Source organism: Haliotis cracherodii, unplaced genomic scaffold, assembly GCF_022045235.1.
Source record: "Haliotis cracherodii isolate W230 unplaced genomic scaffold, xgHalCrac1.p SCAF_10, whole genome shotgun sequence".
Lineage (NCBI taxonomy): Eukaryota > Metazoa > Mollusca > Gastropoda > Lepetellida > Haliotidae > Haliotis > Haliotis cracherodii.
The window spans coordinates 27421551-27446444 of record NW_027266265.1 but is presented as its reverse complement, the minus strand read 5'-3'; the positions used below and the strand labels follow the sequence as shown (position 1 = coordinate 27446444).

General features: G+C 39.4%; 1 protein-coding gene across 1 annotated transcript; it reads left to right on the top strand.

The window, feature by feature from the left end:
- The first annotated feature begins 1190 nt into the window (after nucleotides 1–1190).
- LOC139448426 (nuclear envelope phosphatase-regulatory subunit 1-like) lies at nucleotides 1191–23894 on the top strand. The gene is made up of 6 exons (XM_071229979.1): nucleotides 1191–1260; nucleotides 4377–4448; nucleotides 9438–9511; nucleotides 12778–12887; nucleotides 17161–17215; nucleotides 21526–23894. The coding sequence occupies exons 1-6, from the start codon at nucleotides 1242–1244 to the stop codon at nucleotides 21562–21564; spliced, it is 369 nt and encodes a 122-aa protein (XP_071086080.1). The 5' UTR covers nucleotides 1191–1241; the 3' UTR covers nucleotides 21565–23894.
- The last annotated feature ends 1000 nt before the right edge of the window (nucleotides 23895–24894 follow it).

Genomic DNA, 24894 nt, shown 5'->3' with positions numbered 1-24894 from the left:
TTGGTGTTAACATGGTTAATTTTATTTTTGGGGGTTTAAAACAGAAGTAATGTTGCTTCCGTTGAATCTATAAATGGCAGGGGTTAATTACAGACGCATTTGCATTATTTTACGTCCGTTTCAGTCACTATTTGTCACATACTTTTTGTCAAATGAAGATGTTTGTGATTGGGGGATCCTAAATATGACACAAGACAGATATATTAACTAAGGAATTATTTGTTCTGGATATGTAAGAAGTGATTCGTTGAAATGGTTCAATGAGTATTTTGTATTTGCGTTAATCCAAACACGTATACACAATCAACAATCTTTTAAAATATCTGTTTTTGACAAGCTGAAGAAACTCCCCAAGTACTTCAGTAAATCATCACACGTCTTCAAACAGCATGCAACATATAATTCAACAAGTGCTTCCTGCGCATATGCTAGAAGTAAGCGTATTTGTCACTGTAAGCAAGCGTGTCTGTATATCTCTAAAAAAACACTTTTTGTTGGTTGGTAGACACAGGTGTTTGGTTGATTGTCAACTGATTATGACGATATTTCGACAGAATTCTCACAGCTGAATTATTTCTAAAAAAAATCAGCGTTAGTTTCGAGGATTAACAAATGACTTTTACAGAGTCAATTGTTTTATACTGATAATAGTAACATTTCGTGCTAATAAAATCCATATACGAAAAGTAATGGAACATTTTTTAGGGCTACTTGAGTGTGCAGGGTGACTGATTGGTAGTCAGCTTGATACTTGTTATGGTGTATTGTTTGTTGTTGAATTCTGCTATTTCAACCTGCCATACTTAGCGGATGCAACCAACCATTCACTTTCAGTTTCAACGACAAACTGTAATAACCAGACTGCCTGTTAGCTGACATCACAATTTTGCAATCTTTCATCATTTATATTGTTAAATCCTGAAGATCATAAGTGTATTCGAATTATGTTTGGAAAATATTTCCGGTATTCGTCTTTTAATTCGCCAAAATATTGATGATGATAAATGTGAATACATCGAGAGATTGAATAATGGGTTTGTGTAAAATAACGACACTTTGTCATCATTGGTGAATATACAATGTAGCGTAGCGCAACTGAGACCGGGAACCAGGTTTGTTGTGTATGAAATAAATGGACCAATCAGCGTTCGCGTCTCACGGCGGAGAAGGGAGTTTTCCAGTCGTGTATGTTGCACGGCATTGGTCCACATCTGCACGATATCGTGTATACAGACGGTCCGATGGCAGAACAAACGGAAGGTAACAATATATTGGAGAATAAACGAAGAACGTTTTTCTGAAAATAGTACAAGGATATTTTTTCTAGTTTTGGGCCTATATTGTCAAAATTGCAATCAAACTATTAACTTCAAGTGTATATTTATGCATGTGTAATCTTCAAAACTGTCCCCGAAGGGCACCTGTCAATGTCTTCTTGATAAAGGATAACTCGAAGACTTATGTTTACACCACCACAAGCGCCCAAAAATCACAGGCATCAGTGCATGTTACCAGAGACACGTTTTTTGCACCCTAATCTAGTAGATCTAGCAGTAATGATAATGTAACAGCCCTGAACAATAATATAGGCCTATAGTAAATGGGTCGAAGTAATGGTGGAAAAAATATCACCTGTCCATATAAGATAATGGGAGATTCCTTTTATTGTTGCAAAGTATGCAGACAAGAAATGTACCACTCCGTCAGTCTGTGCGGTTCCTTTTTCCTTTCATAGTCTCATTATCAAGGCTTCATGCGCAAACACGGTTGTCAATGGATATGATGGAGCACCCTAAGAATACAGTACCACAACTTCTTGTGAGAACGATATCTGCCGTAGGTCACATGTCTCAAAGACAAGCAACCAGTTTTTGTGAGAATCTGTCTGACGCAAACTCGCAACCTTGGGATTGTTTGTCCGACACGTACCCGACTGAACTATGTCCACACTGAGAAACTAAAGAAAATTGGACACTTACGAAGGTCCCGTACTCTACAAGATACCAAGTGGTGAGGAATGAGGCGATATGGTGCAAACTGAAAACGGCTCCAGGCATCACACGTCAAACTCTCGGGTATGCATGGATGACATGGTATTTAAAGATTTTTGTGCAGAAAAGTGTGTTAGGGAACACTGTAAGGATAATGGGGATAATAGTAAGGAAGGAGGGAGGAAAAACCATGGCTAGTGACGACAGGGTGAGTTTGCTTTTGAATCAGTACTGAAAAAATGTAGTGGGTGAAAGTGGCTTGTGTGAATGTTCCAGGACAGTTTCCAGTAGCCAAAATATTTGACACTAAACCATTTCATCCTTTTTTCTCAACATTTTTGTGTGAAAAATATTAGATGCTGCTATAGAATCTATAATAGCAACTAAACAGGTACTTAACCCTAATGATCATAAATCTGGGGTTGATTGATCATAAAGGGGATCCAAGGGCTAAGGACAGAGTTCAGGTATTCTATTAGCTACAAAACGGGTACCTAACCCTGATGATAGTAAAGGGATGATTGATTGTAAAAGGGATCCAAGGGCTGAGGATAGAGTTCGGGGTAACCTACTTTAACCCCAGAGACATTTGGATGTGTTCAGTGCCAATATAATATACCTAATAAACTGCATTCCTGTGCATAATAATGAAAGTTAATGAATCGAAATAATAATGTATCTATATTAGTTCCCATTTATAATCATTTCAGCCCTGGAATTATGAAAAAGACGAAATAACAAATATATTGAAAATAAAAGTGCTTTCATAAGCGCTTGCTATATAAAATGCGCCGCAACTGATTATATTTAGTAAACAAATATTCAAAACTCTCAACATCGCTGGGCGTATTCAATAACATTGCGTGTAGAGATGATAGATCACTGGGAGGAGCTTATGCACACTCGATGACCCCTGACGTCACAGCATTGTTTTGCCGGTGTGATTGGCAACAAAATACCACAAATTAAGTCATAGGGTATTGACATGTGTTTGAAAAGTCTGTGGTTCTGTATTCTAAGGGTAGGCTGATATGATTCACATAAAGCATGATTGAATGTTTGGTAGCTCTGCACATTGACAAGGTTTTCGTCTTCAAATGCTACTAGCCTACATATTAGCTCTCCACTGATCAGGTTAGAATACATTTGGAGTGTGCCACACTTTTAGTAAGAGCTGACTTATATCATGTCTTGAAGTAAAAGCTTGGTCCCTGCATGTACCTTCTTTATTCATCCTCTTTGGTTGTGTCGAACTTGGGATAACTTGAATGATTGACATAGGTCCTCTCCACTGCGACACAACAGTGTTTGACAGTATATCATTGTGTGTCACCTTACCCAGACTGCATGGGATGTTGCTCATAATATCAACCACTGGTTCTGTTTCAGTCTTGATTATTACAGGTTGCTATGATAGAGCTGGATATTATCCTGATTGATTATGGCACTATACTAAACACTGTGTCTGATAAACCACGTTCTTGCCAACTAATGTCAATTAAAGTCCCAGGAGATGTTTTGAAAATTTGATAAATTGTATCATGAGAGAGTCAGTTTAAGGAAACAATGTATAAGCATGTCTAACATATGTATGTTAAATGAGAATGTCAAAAACGTGACAAATATTTTGCCTGAATAAAAAAATTCCATTCGCCATATTAACATAATTGAAAGTGGATTAATACTTTTGAATACAATTTTGGAACATTTTGTATATTTTGAAGCATTTATAATTACATATAATTTCTGTGTATTTGACTCAATAATTTACTCAAATACTGCATCCATTTTTGATGACTGAGGCGATAAACATGATAAACTACTGACTACAATATTAAGTTTATCCATCTAACCTGAGGGCGGTCGGGTAGCCTAGTGGTTAAAGCGTTCGCTCGTCACGCCGAAGACCCGGGTTCGATTCCCGACATGGGTACGATGTGTGAAGCCCTTTTCTGGTGTCCCCAGCCGTGATATTGCTGGAATATTGCTAAAAGCAGCGAAAAACCATACTCACTCACTCACTCACTCACTCACTCACTCACTCACTCATCTAACCTGAGCCTTCAGGTTGCCTGCACTGGATCATGGCTCACGTGGATTCTAATGCATTCTTTGTACTTTCTTAAATGACACTTACTGCATGGACTGTGTAAATGCATAAATTGATAGAAAAAACAACTGTAAGATCATAACTGTATTTGTGTAAAGAAAGTCATGACTCCCAAATATAGAAAATAACCCCACCCACCCCAACTTGTGTCAGACTTAATATATTGCCCTAGCTCAAGAATTCTGACACTTGTATTGTAAAATCAATATGACACACATATAATAATCTCTATAAATGAGCTGGTGTTTTCAAGAAGTGTTGACTTTGTGTTTTAGATTTAAAGGCGTTTGAGAGGAGGCTGACAGAAGTTATAGATAAGCTTCAGCCCGCAGCAAGGTTCTGGAGAAGTAAGTACAGTCTGAGACTGGATTAATGATGTCGACAGCAATATATGAGAGTGGCTGAAAAGTTCAGAGCCAAACTACAAAGGATGTACAGTACACCCTTAACAGGTCACATGTGTTATGTACAATACCTTCAAAGCTGACCGGCTGCATTTGAACCAAATACGCAATCAGGAGTTCAAGAGGGAAAGAAAGCCTCGTAGATGATTCAAGGTCAGGAAGACCAACAACTGCCACCACTGAGGAAAATGTTGATAAAATACCTGATATGAGGGTATGATAAAGAATAGGGTGCAGGCTAAAATGGCACCTGAGCGAAAAGTCGCTGATTTCTCGGGCTAAAACGACACCCCATTTTGCAAAACGGCTACTAATTGTTGGGCGTAGTCCAATTTCTTGACATTTCCGCCAGACTCAGTTTCAGCTTGACATTGGCTGATGATTGAGTTACTTTGAGTAAAGGTACTTAAAACTTCAAAGCATGTGATGTTTCAATGATAAGTTTAGTTGCGCCTCCCAGTCAGAGTCGGTGAGTAACTTGGAGTAGAGGTTAATTTCTAAAGTAAACTTGTTTTATGAGGATTAACATTTCACAGTTATTTGTGTTTGCAAAATATTTTACTTCAAAGCATGTAATGTTTTCACAATAAGTTTAGTTGTGCCTCTAAATCAGATTCGGAGAGAAGAGGCAAATTTCTAATGTAAACTATTTTTAGCATTTCACAGTTATTTGTGTTTGCAAGTGACCATGTGAGTTTTATTTCAAGTATTCAGTATCAAGGTAAAAACAATAATAAGGTGCCGTTTTCGCCAGGCAGTAGTAGCTGTTTTCATTTCAGACGAGGTGCCATTTTCGCCAATAGGTGCCGTTTTGCTGAGGTGCCGTTTAAGCTACAACCCCAAAGAATGCAGTGAGCAGTTGTGCGGCATATTTCAAAATCATTTTCAAAAATCATTAGATTACCATCACATTCCTCTCTTATGGAAAAGTTATAACTTTGTACATGTTCCCCAAAAGCTAAACCCAACTGTACACAATGTACGCCCTGTGGCTTTTACTTCAATAGCTATCAAATGCCTTGAACACCATCTGCTTGATGTCATCAAGCGATTGTTATTTGTCAAAGTTCTGCATATTCTGGAGCTTGGTAATTTGCATATAGGCCCAACAGGGGATGCAACACAGACTCTCCTGCATAAAATCTACAGCCATCTGGTTAACAGTAAATTACATGTAAAAATATTGTTCGTTGATTTTTCACCCGCTTTCAATACCATACAGCATCACAGTCACATACTTATGCAAAACCTTAACAACATGAGTGTTTCAGTCAATATTGTCAAATGGGTTAAGTCTTTTATTGTAAACAGGCCACAGTTCGTCACCATTAACAGCACCCGCTCATCTCTTATTTGCGCTTGTACAGGGGCCGTCAAGGTCTTGTTATCTTGCCCATTTTATTCAATTTGTACACAGATGACTGTATAAGCCCTTTTTTTCATTGTTTTACTGTAAAATTTACGAATGACACTGCACTTGCAGGTCTTATCAAAGATTTGAGTACAGAAATTTCTAATTTTATATCATGGTGTAAGGAGGGTTGTCTGTTTTTTAAATATCAAGAACACAAAGGAAATGGTCATAGTGTTTAGGAAAGATAACTCCTGTTATAATCCGCTTGTTAATGATAATGAGGTAATAGAAGTTGTAGATAAGTATAAATATCTGGGCACATTGATTCAAAACTAGGATGCAAATGAAATATTAGCTTGTGCCACATTTAATGCTAATTCCGTTTGTGATGCTCTTATTTATTTGTATGTGTGTTTATCAATAAGCTGAGACTCAAATTTCCTTCGTGATAATAAAGTCTCATCTTACAAAGGTTTCATCATCCAAGTTCAATGACTTTACATTGTTTTGAAGCAGTCCCAGCTTATTTCGTTCAGCAATTTGTAACACTGGATGAGTCTTGGATTCACCACTATCAGACAGAGACTAAACAACAGTCTCCTCTGAAGAAGGCAAAGTCTGTTCAGGGTGATGGCTTCGGACAATGCACTTGTGTACGTCTGTTGTCACCATGGCTGCAATGCCCGACTGTGGCTTTCCACTCGCTGAATTTCCTCTGTATTAACTACATTTCCACCAGCAAATTTCCGGGTCTTCCCAAACTTGTGGAGTTTTTTTTTTCATCGCCTTTATAATACTATCATACCAAAGTAGTTCTATCCCGTTCTACCCTAATAGTAGAACACGCAGTTTGGCGTAAAATGCGATGCTAGTTCATTCATAAGCAGTCCTCAATACATCTATCTCGTTCTTACCCACTCTGCAGTCCGTTTGTATCCAGTTCAGATTGTGTAAAAGTGCCCGTTCACCTCATCCTGACAACAGTTCGAAGCAGTTCAAGCACGTCCATAGCCATTCTGAACTCGTTCTTAACCAGTTCAACCCCATTCAACCCCGTTCTACCTCAAACACAATATGTCCAAGCCAGTTCTAACTAATTCTTAACACGACCAACTCGTTCGCAGTACGTCTTCATCTCGTCCCAAGTGTGTGTGTATTTGCGTCCTGGCCCATCCTGGCCTGACGCCTATTGATACCAAGCTCATTGTTGCCAGTTTTCATTCAAGTTCAGGGCTCTGAGCTGTACACATCATGCCTTCAAAGAGAAGTCGACCCGATCGGTATGCACATGTACTGAAATTTATGTCCGACTGCACCACGTCGTAACATGTCCCTAGTACATGTAGTAGGTTCGAAGTACGGCAATTCTGTTCGTATAATGTCTTTCTCATTTTAAGTACGTTGTCAGTCCGACTAATTGCAGAACGGGATGGACAGGATAAAATTTTGAGCAGACTCAAAGATCTAGAGCACCCTCCCCGTCTGAGCCCGTCCATGAAGTTCGTAAAAAGACTGTCAATAGTTCATACACAGTTGGAGCTCATTTGACAACATTTTCACGAACGTATTGAGAACTAGTTTGGTGTGATGGGGGTAGAACACCAGTGGGACCCAGGCACTCCAGCATGGTTAGCAGAAGACTTCGGATAAAATTACTTTGAAAAATAATTAGCAACCGTCTTTTGATACACCAGCCCTGGGTTTTCCTGTCTTATGTTATACCAGCCCTGGGTTTACCTGTCTTTTGATCCACCAGCCCGGGGTTTACCTGTCTTTTGATACACCAGCCCTGGGTTTTTCTGTCTTATGTTATACCAGCCCTGGGTTTTCCTGTCTTATAATACACCAGCCCTGGGTTTACCTGTCTTATGATACACCAGCGCTGGGTTTACCTGTCTTATAATACACCAGCCCTGGGTTTACCTGTCTTATGATACACCAGCCCTGGGTTGACCTGTCTTATGATACACCAGCCCTGGGTTTACCTGTCTTATGATACACCAGCCCTGGGTTTACCTGTCTTTTGATCCAACAGTCCTGGGTTTACCTGTCTTTTGATCCAACAGTCCTGGGTTTACCTTTTTTCTGATACACCAGCCCAGGGTTTACCTTTTTTCTGATACACCAGCCCTGGGTTGACCTGTCTTTTGATACACCAGCCCTGGGTTTACCTGTCTTTTGATCCAACAGTCCTGGGTTTACCTGTCTTTTGATACACCAGCCCAGGGTTTACCTTTTTTCTGATATTCCAGCCCTGGATTTACCTGTCTTTTGTTACACCAGCACTGGGTGTACCTGTCTTATGATACACCAGCCCTGGGTTTACCTGTCCTTTGATACACCAGCCCTGGGTTAACCTGTCTTGTTGTGAATCCTGGGTTGACTCTCAGTAACAGTTGTGAAGGGTCCCAGGCTCACATGTTTATACACAATGTGTTCATTATACATTATAAATACATGTATATATATATGTGTGACGTCAAATGGTGAGTGCACGAGGAATGACGTAATACATTGTGCACCTCGGCATGCAGTTATCATATACACGGCGGAACAAGCCGATTAAACTTTGAATGTTTTACAAATTGCAGCGCCATCTGGCGTTCTTTATTGTCCACGTCCTTTTGTGCTGAGTGACGTTCTTTATTGAAAACGTCCTTTCATGCTCACGGACGTTCTTTCGTACACATAGTTCTTTCTTTTCTTATGACATCTTTTTGTAACATTTGACTATTAATATTGCGTACTTTTGACATTTATTTCACCTTTGTATGTTTAACCCTTGTCTGTTTGTTTTGTATTTTGACCTTTAGTAGTTACATTTAGTTCTTTATTTGTAATATTTGACCTTAATTGCATACTTTTGTCCTTTTGTCAACTTTGTATTTTTTGACCAAATGGCCGCCCATATAATTCTGTGAAATCTAACTGCAAAATTGCTTATGATATCAATCAGTGGAGATCATCAATTATATACTGGCCTCATATAGCTAGATTACAGGTGAGTGCAACGTTAAGCAACAAAAAATAAAGTTTTTAAAATTAGGACCCTAGACATCATTGGTTACCATGTCGTCACAATCAAATGACATCACCTAATGGCTCTGCTACTGAAGCTGTTAGCAGTACACAGTTTTTCCACTTTTATCAACTTGTGTTAATATATTTGGTATCAAAAGACACTTGGGTGAGATTCTTTACATCTCAGTTGGAACATCCTTGACTGAAACAAGCAGCTATATGATTAGCATTTCCCATCTCACTTACAGCAAGGTGCGGCTGGTAGCAGAAAGACTTCCCACACCCTGCCTTTATACTCAGGAAGACATCTTTTCCAGCCCCATGTTTGTTTAGAGTCTTCTCATTTGTTATGGTGTTATGCAAAGTCACCACTGCGCCGGAGTGTGCTTCTAAACAAGGTTGTGGAACAAAACATATTAAGAAATAATATGTATTGTAATGACAAGAAGTGTACGATTGGTACCTACATCATGTTGTAATGTTAAAGGTGCCTGTGACTAGACTTACTGTAGTCCCATTGACTATACTGAATCATTGATGGTCATTGTGTGTTTCAGTCATCCTGATCTTCATCTCCGTGTGTACAGCAGTAGGGGCATGGACGTGGCTCTGGGACCCCCTCACACCTCAGGTGGGCACTGGCACTTAAAGGGGGAACAGGGGATGTTGGTGTTGGCCCAAGTTGGCCCAAGTACCCCATAGTTGTCCCAAGTAGCCCATAGTTGTCCCAAGTACCTCATAATTGTCCCAATTACCCCATAGTTGTCCCAAGTACCCCATAGTTGTCCCAAGTACCTCATAGTTGTCCCAAGTACCTCATAGTTGTCCCAAGTACCTAATAGCTGTCCCAAGTACCTCATAGTTGTCCCAAGTACCCCATAGCTGTCCCAAGTACCTCATAGTTGTCCCAAGTACCCCACAGTTGTCCCAAGTACCCCATAGTTGTCCCAAGTACCTAATAGTTGTCCCCAGTACCCCACAGTTGTCCCAAGTACCTCATAGTTGTCCCAAGTACCTAATAGCTGTCCCAAGTACCTCATAGTTGTCCCAAGTACCCCATAAATGTCCCAAGTACCCCATAGTTGTCCCAAGTACCCCATACTTGTCCCCAAGTACCTCATAGTTATCCAAAGTACCTCAAAGTTGTCCTACGTACCCCATAGTTGTCCCAAGTACCCCATAGCTGTCCCAAGTACCCCATAGTTGTCCCAAGTACCTAATAGTTGTCCCCAGTACCCCACAGTTGTCCCAAGTACCCCATAAATGTCCCAAGTACCCCATAGTTGTCCCAAGTACCTCATAGTTGTCCCAAGTACCTAATAGCTGTCCCAAGTACCCCATAGTTGTCCCAAGTACCTCATAGTTGTCCCAAGTACCTAATAGCTGTCCCAAGTACCCCATAGTTGTCCCAAGTACCCCACAGTTGTCCCAAGTACCCCATAGTTGTCCCAAGTACCCCACAGTTGTCCCAAGTACCCCATAGTTGTCCCAAGTACCCCATAGCTGTCCCAAGTACCTAATAGTTGTCCCAAGTACCCCACAGTTGTCCCAAGTACCTCATAGTTGTCCCAAGTACCTAATAGCTGTCCCAAGTACCTCATAGTTGTCCCAAGTACCCCACAGTTGTCCCAAGTACCCCATAGTTGTCCCAAGTACCTAATAGTTGTCCCCAGTACCCCACAGTTGTCCCAAGTACCTCATAGTTGTCCCAAGTACCTAATAGCTGTCCCAAGTACCTCATAGTTGTCCCAAGTACCCCATAGCTGTCCCAAGTACCTCATAGTTGTCCCAAGTACCCCATAGTTGTCCCAAGTACCTAATAGTTGTCCCCAGTACCCCACAGTTGTCCCAAGTACCTCATAGTTGTCCCAAGTACCTAATAGCTGTCCCAAGTACCTCATAGTTGTCCCAAGTACCCCATAAATGTCCTAAGTACCCCATAGTTGTCCCAAGTACCCCATACTTGTCCCCAAGTACCTCATAGTTATCCCAAGTACCTCAAAGTTGTCCTACGTACCCCATAGTTGTCCCAAGTACCCCATAGCTGTCCCAAGTACCCCATAGTTGTCCCAAGTACCTAATAGTTGTCCCCAGTACCCCACAGTTGTCCCAAGTACCTCATAGTTGTCCCAAGTACCTAATAGCTGTCCCAAGTACCCCATAAATGTCCCAAGTACCCCATAGTTGTCCCAAGTACCCCATACTTGTCCCCAAGTACCTCATAGTTATCCCAAGTACCTCAAAGTTGTCCTACGTACCCCATAGTTGTCCCAAGTACCCCATAGCTGTCCCAAGTACCTCATAGTTGTCCCAAGTACCTAATAGTTGTCCCAAGTACCCCACAGTTGTCCCAAGTACCCCACAGTTGTCCCAAGTACCTCATAGTTGTCCCAAGTACCTAATAGCTGTCCCAAGTACCTCATAGTTGTCCCAAGTACCCCATAGCTGTCCCAAGTACCTCATAGTTGTCCCAAGTACCTAATAGTTGTCCCAAGTACCCAACAGTTGTCCCAAGTACCTCATAGTTGTCCCAAGTACCTAATAGCTGTCCCAAGTACCTCATAGTTGTCCCAAGTACCCCATAAATGTCCCCAAGTACCTCAAAGTTGTCCTACGTACCCCATAGTTGTCCCCAAGTACCTCATAGTTGTCCCAAGTACCTCATAGTCGTCCCAAGTACCCCATAGTTATCCCAAGTATCTCAACGTTGTCCCAAGTACCCCATAGCTGTCCCAAGTACCCCATAGCTGTCCCAAGTACCCCATAGCTGTCCCAAGTACCCCATACTTGTCCCAAGTACCCCATAGCTTTCCCAAGTACCCCATAGTTGTTCCAAGCACCCCATAGTTGTCCCCAAGTACCTCATAGCTGTCCCATGTACCCCATTGTTGCAAGTATTGGTTACCCAGTACGTTGTACATTGTTGCATGTATCGGTTACCCTGTACGTTGTACATTGTTGCATGTATCAGTTACCCAGTACGTTGTACATTGTTGCATGTATCAGTTACCCAGTACATTGTACATGGTTGCATGTATCGGCTACCCAGTACGTTGTCCATTGTTGCATGTGTCAATTACCCAGTACATTTTAAATTGTTGCAAGTATCGGTTACCCAGTACATTGTACATTGTTGCAAGTATCAGTTACCCAGTACGTTGTACATTGTTGCATGTATCAGCTACCCAGTACATTGTACATTGTTGCAAGTATCGGTTACCCAGTACATTGTACATTGTTGCAAGTATCGGTTACCCAGTACATTGTACATTGTTGCAAGTATCAGTTACCCAGTACATTGTACATTGTTGCATGTATCAGTTACCCAGTACATTGTACATTGTTGCAAGTATCAGTTACCCTGTACGTTGTACATTGTTGCATCTATCAGCTACCCAGTACATTGTACATTGTTGCATGTATCAGTTACCCAGTACGTTGTACATTGTTGCATGTATCAGTTACCCAGTATGTTGTACATTGTTGCATGTATCGGTTACCCAGTATGTTGTACATTGTTGCATGTATCGGTTACCCAGTATGTTGTACATTGTTGCATGTATCAGTTACCCAGTACGTTGTACATTGTTGCATGCATCAGTTACCCAGTATGTTGTACATTGTTGCATGTATCGGTTACCCAGTATGTTGTACATTGTTGCATGTATCAGTGACCCAGTACGTTGTACATTGTTGCATGTATCAGTTACCCAGTACGTTGTACATTGTTGCAGATATTGGTTACCCAGTACATTGTACATTGTTGCAGATATTGGTTACCCAGTACATTGTTGCATGTATCAGTTACCCAGTACATTGTATATTGTTGCAAGTATCAGTTACCCAGTATGTTGTACATTGTTGCAAGTATCGTTGATCTTGTACATTATGTTCCAGGTATCGTTCACCCAGTCTCTTCTGAACCACCCATTCTTCACCATCAGCTGCCTCGTCCTCGTCATGCTCTTCCTCTGGGGCATCCACAAGCGAGTGGTGGCACCATCAATGTATCCTTCAGCTAGCTCATGGCTTAGTATAGGGTTTTGGGGTAGGAAAAATCATTACCCGTTTTGGACTCGTGTATCGTGATATCATGTAAATTGATACAACATTCACCTTATTTCTCAAGAACAAATCTGCATGTTGCTTGTATCAATTGTTTACAAAGTTGCAAACTCAAACAGGACACCAAATATTCCCACAAAAGACAATGTCAACTAGCACACACTGCTGACTAAGTCAAAGGCTTAGCAAATGAAGGGAGGCAACTCAGGCAAAATAGTTCATGCAAGGGAAGTAATATGGACAGATAAAACATAAGTTGTTTTTTCGTTGTCTGTTTTTAATTGAATGTGAATTATAAATTCCCAAATGGCAAGTATACAGGTCACATTACCTTTTTTAGGTTTTTATCTTTAAATCAAACATACACTATAAACTTCGAACTTGGTTGTCAGTTTAGTTAATAAACTATACAAGTCACAAAATATGTTTAAGACAAATATAAAAAAGTTAACATTGCCAAAGCTCTGCTAATAATTTCTGATATGTTTTACTGTAAGGAGTGACTTAATTAAATTATCATCCAGTCAAGCACATGAAAACCTCACTAGTAACTTTTGACATTAGGGGAGTACATGATTCATTATGATTGACACTAATTTTAAAGAGAAATACTGTTATATTTGTTATAATTTGAGAAACTGAGACGCATTAGGATTTGAATGGTTTTGATTACAGGTTACAGCAAGACATTTCCTGTCTTCTGCCATGTTGATAATAATTAATAATTATAACATGAAAATGTATGTGACTAATGTATTTGTTGGGTTATGTGTAATGTTACCCGTTTGGTATAAAACATAACTTGCAGTCTTTGGTGGAAATGGCCTTTCCTCTCTGATGTCAATACCCATGGCAGAGATTTATACAGGCACTTAGTAAAAGGGGCATAACTCCGCTAAGCTTAACTGAAGATCATTGGCATTTTCCTGATATGCTTGGGATCACAACAATATATTTTTGTATTGTATTGTCACCAAGCTATCCTTTACGCAAATGTCGATATTGCAGCCATATTCATTATGGTCTTTTCAAAAATCATAAGACATCTTGAAATGGTATTATATTTAAGAAAACTTAATGTGAAAATGTATGACCCTCTATAACATGCCCCCCCCTAACTATGTAAGTCGCATTGTATAATTTAAAGAAATGAAGAAAATTTGAATACTTTTATGTCATAAGCTCATAAGATCAAAATTTATTGCATAAAATTTTATTTTGAGCTATGTAAGAAATACCATGAATAGACATAAAATGAAAATATTTCAAAACATAACATTACATTTTTTTAACAGACATTCTTGTATTACTACATTATCATATAACTATATCAGGAATTTCTTTCTCCAAAAACATCCTTTTTGTTTCAAAGTATCAGGATAAATTATATATTGTTTGCCTATAGTTATCAATAAAATTAAAGTATTATCAATTTTCTTCAAGTGTTCAGTTTATTTTAATTAGAAATAAAACAAAATGTTTTTTCATTAACCTGTTTATATGAAATTACCAGGATGAACTTACTCTGTGAAACAAAGTTCAAGTGAAGAGTAGGTTATCATAAGATTCATTACTTCTGTTGCATGTGATATTAAATTCTTGTAGTATACTTTTGTGTAATCGCCGTTCATATGTACATTAATAAGTCATGTAAGTAATCAAATCAAGCTGACAATCAATCTGGTTTTTGTTGTTAGTGTTTTCAGTTTCCATCGTAAAGGCAGATAAGCACTGTTGCTGTTGTGCAGGATTTTTTATCACTCATGGACAATTTTTGTTGAATTTACCAAATCACTAATGTATCCATTTTAAATTCCCACATTCTATTAAATTCTTCCTTAGTTGAGTCAATGAATGGATCAAATAGATGAATGGATCTTTCAAAAGTAGAAAATGGTACACAGTGTGAAACCAAACTTTCGCCTTGATCACTTTTCGAAACAAGTGTTGCATTCGTATTCACACTAGAGTGGATTCTTTTGATTTTGTCTATACAATTTTTGTGACGTTTGTGTGACATTTGTCATTTAGTTCTGAAAAATGTGGAATTTAGTTATTCATGAGCAGCAGGTGAGTGTGATTAGATGTGATGTAAAATGGATCCAATTACCAGCTTATGCAAAACGTGACTTTGTACATGCTATCCAGCATTGAAGAAAGTTCACTTCTGTGTTAATATTTAGGTCTTTACTGAAACCATCTAAACAAATTTCTGTTTTTTCTGTGATTTGGCAGAATGATTGTTGGTGTCTTGAAAAAACACAGACACTTGTGATCTTTTATCAGGGAAATGTCAGAACTAGAGATATTTATGGTGTATTGCTGTGTTTTGCATTGCCTAAAATGACTGTCAGTGATAGAACAGAACAGATGAAGTGTTGCTCTGTCCACAATTGGGAAGTATGTATTGGACTTTTGCTCAACTTCAAATTGAGGAGGTCTTGAATAAAGGCAACTGATTTAACTTGCACCAGTCGCATGTTGACATGAAAAGCTAGTTGCACCAGTCGCATGTTGACATGAAAAATTAGTCGACCAGACAATACCAGGTTGCACCCAGGACCCATCAAATTATCAAAGTTGAAACATTGATGTCTACACCAGTATAATATATACAATCTCAGATCTTGACGACTGGCATGATTTTAAAATGGTTAGTACTTACGGTTGCAGTGCTTATTTGGCACTGTCATCAATGACAAGCATCATATAATGCAGGGCCTGATTTAAAGACATTCATTAACTTGCAGCAGATGCATGTTGACACGACAAGCTAGTTGCACAAGACAACTAGGTTGCACCAAAGTTGAAACATAGATGCATAAACTAATCTAAATAAATAAAATCTCAAATCTCTGATGACTGACTGTCTTGATTTGACATAAATTAAGGAGGTATTGCTGTAACATAAGAGGAACATAGTCTATGTACATAATCTTGCAGCACCCAAGAAACATGACAAATTACACATAACACAGGAATTACTGATGTAGTGTGCTACATGAAGCTTAAAGGTATTGAGTGTGGTGGATGTTGTGTGGAAAAGTAATGGATAGTCAAACACGCTGGTGCTGGTGTTGTGGAGCGAAAATCTAACCCTGACTTCCAGGGGATTAACTTCTGGTCCTTTGGCCAGTCTCAAGCATATATAACCAAGGGCCTGCTGTTGTTTAAAGTCAGGGGCCCCTTCTTTTGTATCATGTATATGGTACTACACAGTATATATTTTTGGAAAGCTAGATCTTTCGTTCACTTCCTGGGTTCTTTCTGTTGTGAGATATGCAGGTTACTGTAAATCCTTGTCATTTAGTAAGTTCTGTAATACCCAACAATCAACAACTGCTTGCACCCTATTACAGTTATCTCAAACAATGTGTGTAAAATTATTTGAATATCCAATTTTGTTTTTTTAAACGAAAATATACCATTAATTATTTGAATTCAATATAACACATTTTGGGATGTATTTTATATTCACTAAGAATAGAAATATCAGAAACAAAAACTGCAGAAATGGGCGTTTGAACACATTGCATGAACCAAGGCAGCTACAGTAAGGGAGGTAACTCTGCTTGTCTCGGCACCAGCCATGTCACACAATGCTTCCATCTGGGCCTACATCATCATAATTTATCTGAGACTGGTGGATGAATGCACTGGTGTGTCTCCAGGCCCATTATGCAGGAGCAGGCAGACAGCCCTAGCCATGCTGACAGCTTGTCCTGTGTCAGTCTGCACATACACACACATAACTTGGGTGTTTACACTGACTGCCTTTCTTGTTCAGCTTGTGTAGACTGCTTATTGTGCATGCATTTATAATTACGGATAATTTGAATGGTTGTTTATGTTAATCTTGTGTATGTATATTTATGACATACAATGTATAGTTTACTTACTGGTAATTTTTTGGTAATTCACATAAGTATCTTTTGGGGGGCATTATTTATGTTATTATTTTTACTGGAATTTTTTTTATGACAGGTATTTTTTTCCTTATATATATATTTAAGCCATACACAGATGTTTCCTGTCAACAAAATTATTTTGTAAGTTGATATTGTATTTTCAGTTTAAATAATTTATATTGCTTGGTACCTATATATTATTTTGTTTGAATTTTGTTATTTGATGTATTTATATTAAAGTGAATTTCAGGTTGAGGAAATATTTTTGGTAATTGAGAACACATGTTAATTTCCTTAACGTTCACAGAATTGCTTCCAGATGCCGGCAAGTCCTGGGAGATTATAACATGTCCTGTGATGACGTAAGACTTTTCACCTTTCTCCTCAGTGTCAGTTATGGATGTTGCCTTCACAGTATAATGTTCCCTGTCTGTGGTTGTGCTGCACAGAGAGGAAGCATTAGGAAGGGAAATAAGTGGGGTTTTAAGAATTGGTTTACGGATCCTCCGACCTTAATTTCACAAATGTGGAATGAAGTTAAAGTTTTGGGAAGAATCAGTTTTGGGAAGAATCAGTTTTGCAAAATTTGTTAACTGGAAAGAAATCTGCTGTATGCCAGTATGATCAGTGTGTTGAAGTAATCCTTTTGCTAAGATTTGTTTGTCCTTTATTTCCCCTATCAATATCTTTGTGGAATCAATCGGAGAAAAAGATGAATTTTGTTTTTATTTCGGTCAGCAAAACTATGGGTTTGCAAAGAAAGATCTGGATAAAAACAGTAATAAAACAAAGGCCTAAATACAATTGTGTAAATAATTTTTATTCTCACAGGAATAGAACGATAAGCATTCAAGTTTATTTTCCAATATTTAAATTATGCTAATTAAGCAATTGGAATGGAAATAATTGTTTGGAGCCATGCCAAAATTCACTCAACAGCATCAACTAATTATTGAGCAATAAACATTTTTTTTCAGAATATGTTTCACCATTGTTATTGTTTGTATAGTAATGGACATGAAATACATGCTAATGTAGAGACTGTGCAATGGGACAGTAACCTGGTTCTGGGTTTATGTCAAATATGAAACAGAAACAACATTACCGGTACTCAGAACTCAACCATCATGTCTCAAGGAATGAAATAGGAGCCATTTTAAGTGAAAGTGTGCTTTGTCCAGTATGTCTACATAACAACAGTACCTTTATAAAAAACTGTTCCCATTTTATGTATCAAGGAACTCTGTTATTAGGGGTTGTGTCATGACTTGTATACCTTACCATCACAATAAAAACAACATACTAGATCTGATTGCATCCCAATTGCGTGGATCGATGCTCATGATATTAATCACTGGATTGTCTGGTCCAGACTTGATTATTTACAGACGGCCGTCATATAGCTGGAATATTGCTGAGTGCGGCATTAATCAACAAACCAACCAGTCTTTCCTTCTTTATTCATCTCAGCGGGTACAGCATATATATACATGTCATGTCAATAAAATTGTGATTTGAAAGTTCACCTGATGCGACCAGTGGATTGGTCCTCAGATGTTCATGCAGAGAGGAGTGGTATCAGATCCAAGATCTGATTTTACTGAGATTGACTTACAAATGTGCTATAGACAATAAGGAAAGAGGAAGTTGATAATTTTTTCTTTATGATTGTAATGAGTGTTGGCACAGTTATGACACAAAGGTGTAGGATGCCTCGTGACCTCTCTTTATTATTTATGCTGTAATGCAATGTAAATGTCAGTCATGCTGTGACATCCTCAATCCACAAGGAACAACTACCTCAAAATTCTTTTGTTGAAGAATGTTATTTCTAGATGTTGGTATGTACAGCTGTGCATCCTGTTGTTTTAAACTTCCTTGTCTGATTAAATTAACGTCATATTTAACCAGAATCGCTCAGTACTACCAAGCAATTAACAGGAAGGAAACATGTTAAGGTGGGAAATATTTTTCTGTTTGGCTTCACAAGAACATGAAGAAGCCTGATGGTACCAAACACACTGAGAGGCAGTTGAGGCAGCTACCGCTATATTGTTGTCATTACATTTGTTGACCAGGACAGGCTCACTCCCAACAGTGTGCACACAGTGATAAGAACATAGGCAGATTCATTCATGAAATTAACTAATGCTTGACATAGGACATTGTCAGCAGCTATAGATAGTAGAGTTTAAAAAAAATATTTGTTCATGATGTCAATCACTGGATTGTCACAAACAAAACATACGGCCAACTGTGCGTTGTTATTATCACACATGTGGAAGCTAGTAAAAGTAGGCAGTGTATGAACATTACCTGACTCTAAAGCAATGTGTACAGTTGTGGTATTAAGGGTATGGCACATGTTGTACGAGAGGTATCGCCGATGTACATGTGAGTGCTGATTGTTGTGATGACTGACTGAACCAGGCAGTGGGTTCACAATAGCGAGTACACAGCAAGGTGGCTGTGTGTATTCACGCGTGATGCCAGAATGTAATGTACACAAACCCTTCAAGTATGGACAATGTGAACAGTTTAAAATATATATAGATATATTCTCCCCAAAAAGTGGGAGACATTTGAAAATAATTGATATAGGGAAATACAACGACACAAAGAGTGATTGTAATGGATGAATAAGAAAAAAGAGACACTAGGTGTGACGATCAACAGAACATGTTGCCGGGGTATTGTGAGGCTGCAAACAACCAAGAACGACGACAGTGGTGTGCAGTAAATAAATGTATATATTTAGATGACTTGATCAATAATGGGTCAAACATTCATTTATATGACGTGACATGGTCCAAATCAATCTCCTCGCTGACTTGGTTGATGCATGTCATCGATCCCAATTGGGTGGATCGATGCTCATGATATCAATCACTGGATTGTCTGGTCCTATAGCTGAAATATTGCTGAGTGCGGCGTTAAACATCAAACCAACCAACAACCAAATCAATCTCCCAATGACAGTTTCAGGGAGCCTTGTCTACAACTCTTTCAGGCACAGACCAACATAGTGGGTGTCCCTTGACGTCTCATGATCCTCTCCTAGATTTGCCCTATTGGGTGAAAGGTCAGGACTCATGGATGGCCTTTGCATTCTGGTGATTTGCTGCTGGAGGTAGTCCGCTGCAATACCTGCAGGGTGGGCATGAGCATTATAGTTTTGGAAGACAAAATGTTGACCAGCATGGCCTGCAAACGGCACCACTATTGGTGCCAGTGTGTGTCTTAGTGGTAGTGCTCAGTGACCCTTCCTTGGACAATATGTAGTTCTGGCAGTCAGTGATTCTGACCCATATCTTTACAGACCCATCCCCAAATCTGTCACATTGTCTTATGAAGACGTTTGCGTGACATTTGTTAGGACGCCTCAAGACATGTCCTCGCCTATCCAAAAAAGTCTGAGGGGTGGTCGGATAGCCTGGTGGTTAAAGCGTTCGCTCGTCACGCCGAAGACCCGGGTTCGATTCCCGACATGGGTACAATGTGTGAAGCCCATTTCTGGTGTCCCCCACCGTGATATTGTTGGAATAGTGCTAAAAGCGGCATAAACCCTTACTCACTCACTCCAAAAAGTCTGAAAATGTTACAGAAAACCATCAGTGTTTTCTACTCTCTAAACACCATTGGTTCCTGGCTAGACTGTGTCAATTTGTTCATGCTGGTACAACACATGGTCGCCGAGCATGCAGATTTCAGAGATTTCTTTGGCTTTTTAGGCTTGATTTCTTAAAGCCTGGTTTCTGATTAATCAATCCCTGCTGTTGATCTTGGATGATGCCCTGTATGGTGCCGATCATTAACATTTTGTGTCTGCAGAAACCTGTTCCAAAGTCTGCAGATTAGAGACTGACACACATTGAATGCATTGGCTACCTGTCGTTTTAAGCCCTTGAGCATTCATCATATTGTAGACGACTCTTTCCCAATCGGATAAGAAATACTGCATTAAAGCACGAGTAGTGAGCTTACATGTTACTGTGGATAATGAAAATCAACAATACAAATGGCTCAGAGTGATTTTACCATCTACCGATGTGCACTTAGGAATGTGTTGGGGCGTTAAGTTATTGTTTCCATCTGGCAGTCATTTTCCAAAGCTGATCTTTCTTCTGACGACAATTCACAATATTTCATGATACCCCTACTGTATTTGGAGAGTATATTTCTAAAGTAAAACGTCTACTGCCAGACATATTTGAAACAGTTGGATGAAAATCTAATAATTAGTGTTTCATGGCCTTACGAGCACATGTCGTCTATCCAACTCTTTTCAAGTGTTGTTTTTTTTACCAAATGACAAGCAATATTTACCATCTGTTGTCATTGATGTGATTCAAAATATTAATTGTTGTCATAAGAGTTTGCTTAAACAGTGACTAGATGATTGCATGTGTGTCGGTGTACTCTGATGTTGTTTCTTATGCTATCAGGTCTTACCTGGATTATTTCCAAACTGAAATAGTATTTCTACATATGTGTGCACATATATGAAGTCATTTTGTGAACGAATCTGATGGCATATGCTTTGATCATTGAAAACATTGTGGCCTCAACAGAAAATCCCTGCTTGAGCTTTAGTCTGCTTCATGTAGCCCACAAGTGAAAATGAAATAAATCCAATTTAATACTAATTATCGTCTATGTTTTTACCTTGCAGACAGGAAAGCTTATTTTGAAGCCTAGGCCATCAACCTGACATAAAGACCTCGCCTAGAGCCAGTGAAGGACTTTCAGTGCAGTACATGTATTATCAGTGCATATCACATCCCTTGCCTGCAGCCAGCATCCATGTCCGGGGCCCATCAACATGAAGTACCTGGCCCTGATTGAGGATACTGAAGCAGCAAGATGAAGGATGATCAGCATCAGTTAACCAGCTGTGTAATTGTTAACTAGGGGGCACTTGTATGGACATTTTAGATGGAATTTTATTGAATGTCCCCTTGATATCTGTAAGGACGTGGAGAGGACGCATCACAGTGTTGTAGGGAAACTGAACTGGGTAATATTGGTGGGGAACTAAGTGTGAGGCCATCATGAATCATGAGAAGTGGAATATACATGTATATGTGTTTGGATTTATAGCTCATCATGACATGAGTCATACTGTCATTAGTATTCTTTCAATAAATGAAATGACCTGAAATTAAACCAACTGATGGATCCAGAGAAGGCTGAGTTAGGGACATAACACACACTATGTACATGATCTAGCCACAGCATGAGTTAGGGACATAACACACACTATGTACATGATCTAGCCACAGCATGAGTTAGGGACATAACACACACTATGTACATGAACTAGCCACAGCATGAGTTAGGGACATAACACACACTATGTACATGATCTAGCCACAGAATGAGTTAGGGACATAACACACACTATGTACATGAACTAGCCACAGCATGAGTTAGGGACATAACACACACTATGTACATGATCTAGCCACAGCATGAGTTAGGGATATAACACACACTATGTACATGATCTAGCCACAGAATGAGTTAGGGACATAACACACACTATGTACATGATCTAGCCACAGCATGAGTTAGGGACATAACACACACTATGTACATGATCTAGCCACAGCATGAGTTAGGGACATAACACACACTATGAACATGATCTAGCCACAGCAATGAGTTAGGGACATAACACACACTATGTACATGATCTAGCCACAGCATGAGCTAACAGCATAACACACACTATGTACATGATCTAGCCACAGCATGAGTTAGGGACATAACACACACTATGTACATGATCTAGCCACGGCATGAGCTAACAGCATAACACACACTATGTACATGAACTAGCCACGGCATGAGCTAACAGCATAACACACACTATGTACATGAACTAGCCACAGCAATGAGTTAGGGACATAACACACACTATGTACATGAACTAGCCACGGCATGAGCTAACAGCATAACACACACTATGTACATGAACTAACCACAGCATGAGTTAGGGACATAACACACACTGGGTACATGATCTAGCCACAGCATGAGTTAGGGACATAACACACACTATGTACATGATCTAGCCACAGCATGATCTAGCAGCATAACACACACTATGTACATGATCTAGCCATGGCATGAGCTAGCAGCATAACACTATGCATATCCAGACACTTACAACAGAAGCAGGATGTGCCATTTTAACCCAAAAGGGACTGACTGTTTGATATTCTTAGGGGAGGTGGACTGGGATTTTGCATATGTCAACCAGATATTTTTCAGCCATAGCCGTAAAACCAGATTTAAAAAATTTAAACTGTGAGCCTTATTATTTTTTTGGCAATCTGGGACAATATATGATTTTTCTTATAACCCCCAAATATCAAATGGTTGGTCCTTAATGGTATGAACATTTTAAGATGTATCAGTTTGTATGTCATATCCCTTTGTAATGTAATATCTGTGCAGCGTAAGTTGTGTTAGTGTGGCACTGTGTGTCATGCTTTTTGGATGATGGATGTATGATGAGGAATTCAGCATTGCATCCTAATGCAGTTCTTCTGTGTATTTACACAGTGTGGGATGCTAGGGGGTGCTTTCAGTCTAATAGTCTGTCTGGTAAATGTGAGATCCACATCTACATTTGCCTCCTCTTCATGTACAAGTCTGCAGTCCGAGCTATATATAGTCTCCATCAACAGAAGCTTTCTGCCCTATACCCTCTAGTCCACAAGGGTAAAACTCCAGTATCGGCTGATGGGTGGTAGCAGCCTGTACAATTGAACTAAACCTCACAATTTCTGAAAATTAGGGGGCGGTCGGGTAGCCTAGTGGTTAAAGCGTTCGCTCATCATGCCGAAGACCCGGGTTCGATTCCCGACATGGGTACAATGTGTGAAGCCCATTTCTGGTGTCCCCTGCTGTGATATTGCTGGAATATTGCTAAAAGCGGCGTAAAACTATACTCACTCACTCACTGAAAATTGGACTAACCCCTTCATTTCAGTCATGCATCATTTGACATCTCAGAGAATTAAATAAAAAAAAATGTACATACTTCATGTGAAATGTGTTTCTCCTTTTTTTGTATCACTGTTGCTGGCTAATCTTGCTGAAATCGTAGCTTTTGCTCAGATTTGATACCTCTGTGTGTGAAGATCTGAGAACACTTCCAAATAATAGGGGGCATGGGTGGCCCAGTCTTCGCCAGAAACCTATGATCATGGGTTCGAATCCTGGTTCGCCCTGATTATGTTTCTAGGTTTGTCAGTGCCATACCCGTGCTCTTGGGTTTCACCGAAGTGGTAAACGTCTGAGACCTGCATCACTTCGGGCTTTTCTCCCACATTAAGCTGACACACCATGATATAACTGGAATACTGTTAAAAGCGGGGTTAAACCCAACTCACTCACTCACTCACTCACTCACTCACTCACTCACTCCAAATAAAAGGAGGTGTTGGTGAACTTTTTAATCTGCCAATTTGCACCATTTTTCTAAATTCTTTTCCAAGCATGTCTGCTCTGAATGTAAAAACATGAAGCTGTTTATTTGTTTTCTGTGGAGGTTTACTTTTGCTCAATCCAAATTCCCCAGTTTAGATGGAAAAGAAAGCAGATATGTGATTGTCTCAAGGACCCACGCACCCTTTATTTGTATTGGGTGGTCACATTTGATTCTGGGCTCACCTGATAACTTTATGTGGAGATGCATATTCCTGCTAAGGGGTATTCTGGTCCATTTCACACATGAATATCAGATAACAGAATCGGCTTTCAGGGAGCCTCACAGTAACTGTGTCACATGCTGGAACTCATCATCATTTAAACAGGCTCACAAATTGTATGATGTGTTTTCATACATTCACTGCTTTAAAGAATACTAATATGCTTGACTCACAACATTTTTTTATCAACAATGTTATGATGCAACATGTGACACATATTGGTTACAATGTTGTGTTATCATGTCACTTCCAGCCAGAGTAACAGTGTCATGTCACCTTCAGCCATTGGGACAATGTCATGTCAAGTCCAGCCATTGTAA

Bases quoted from the DNA above. Each gene is read 5' to 3' on its own strand.
- LOC139448426 (XM_071229979.1), top strand. The intron at 9,512-12,777 runs GTGGGCACTGGC...ATTATGTTCCAG, and splicing joins GGGACCCCCTCACACCTCAG to GTATCGTTCACCCAGTCTCT. The intron at 17,216-21,525 runs GTAAGACTTTTC...TTTACCTTGCAG, and splicing joins ATAACATGTCCTGTGATGAC to ACAGGAAAGCTTATTTTGAA.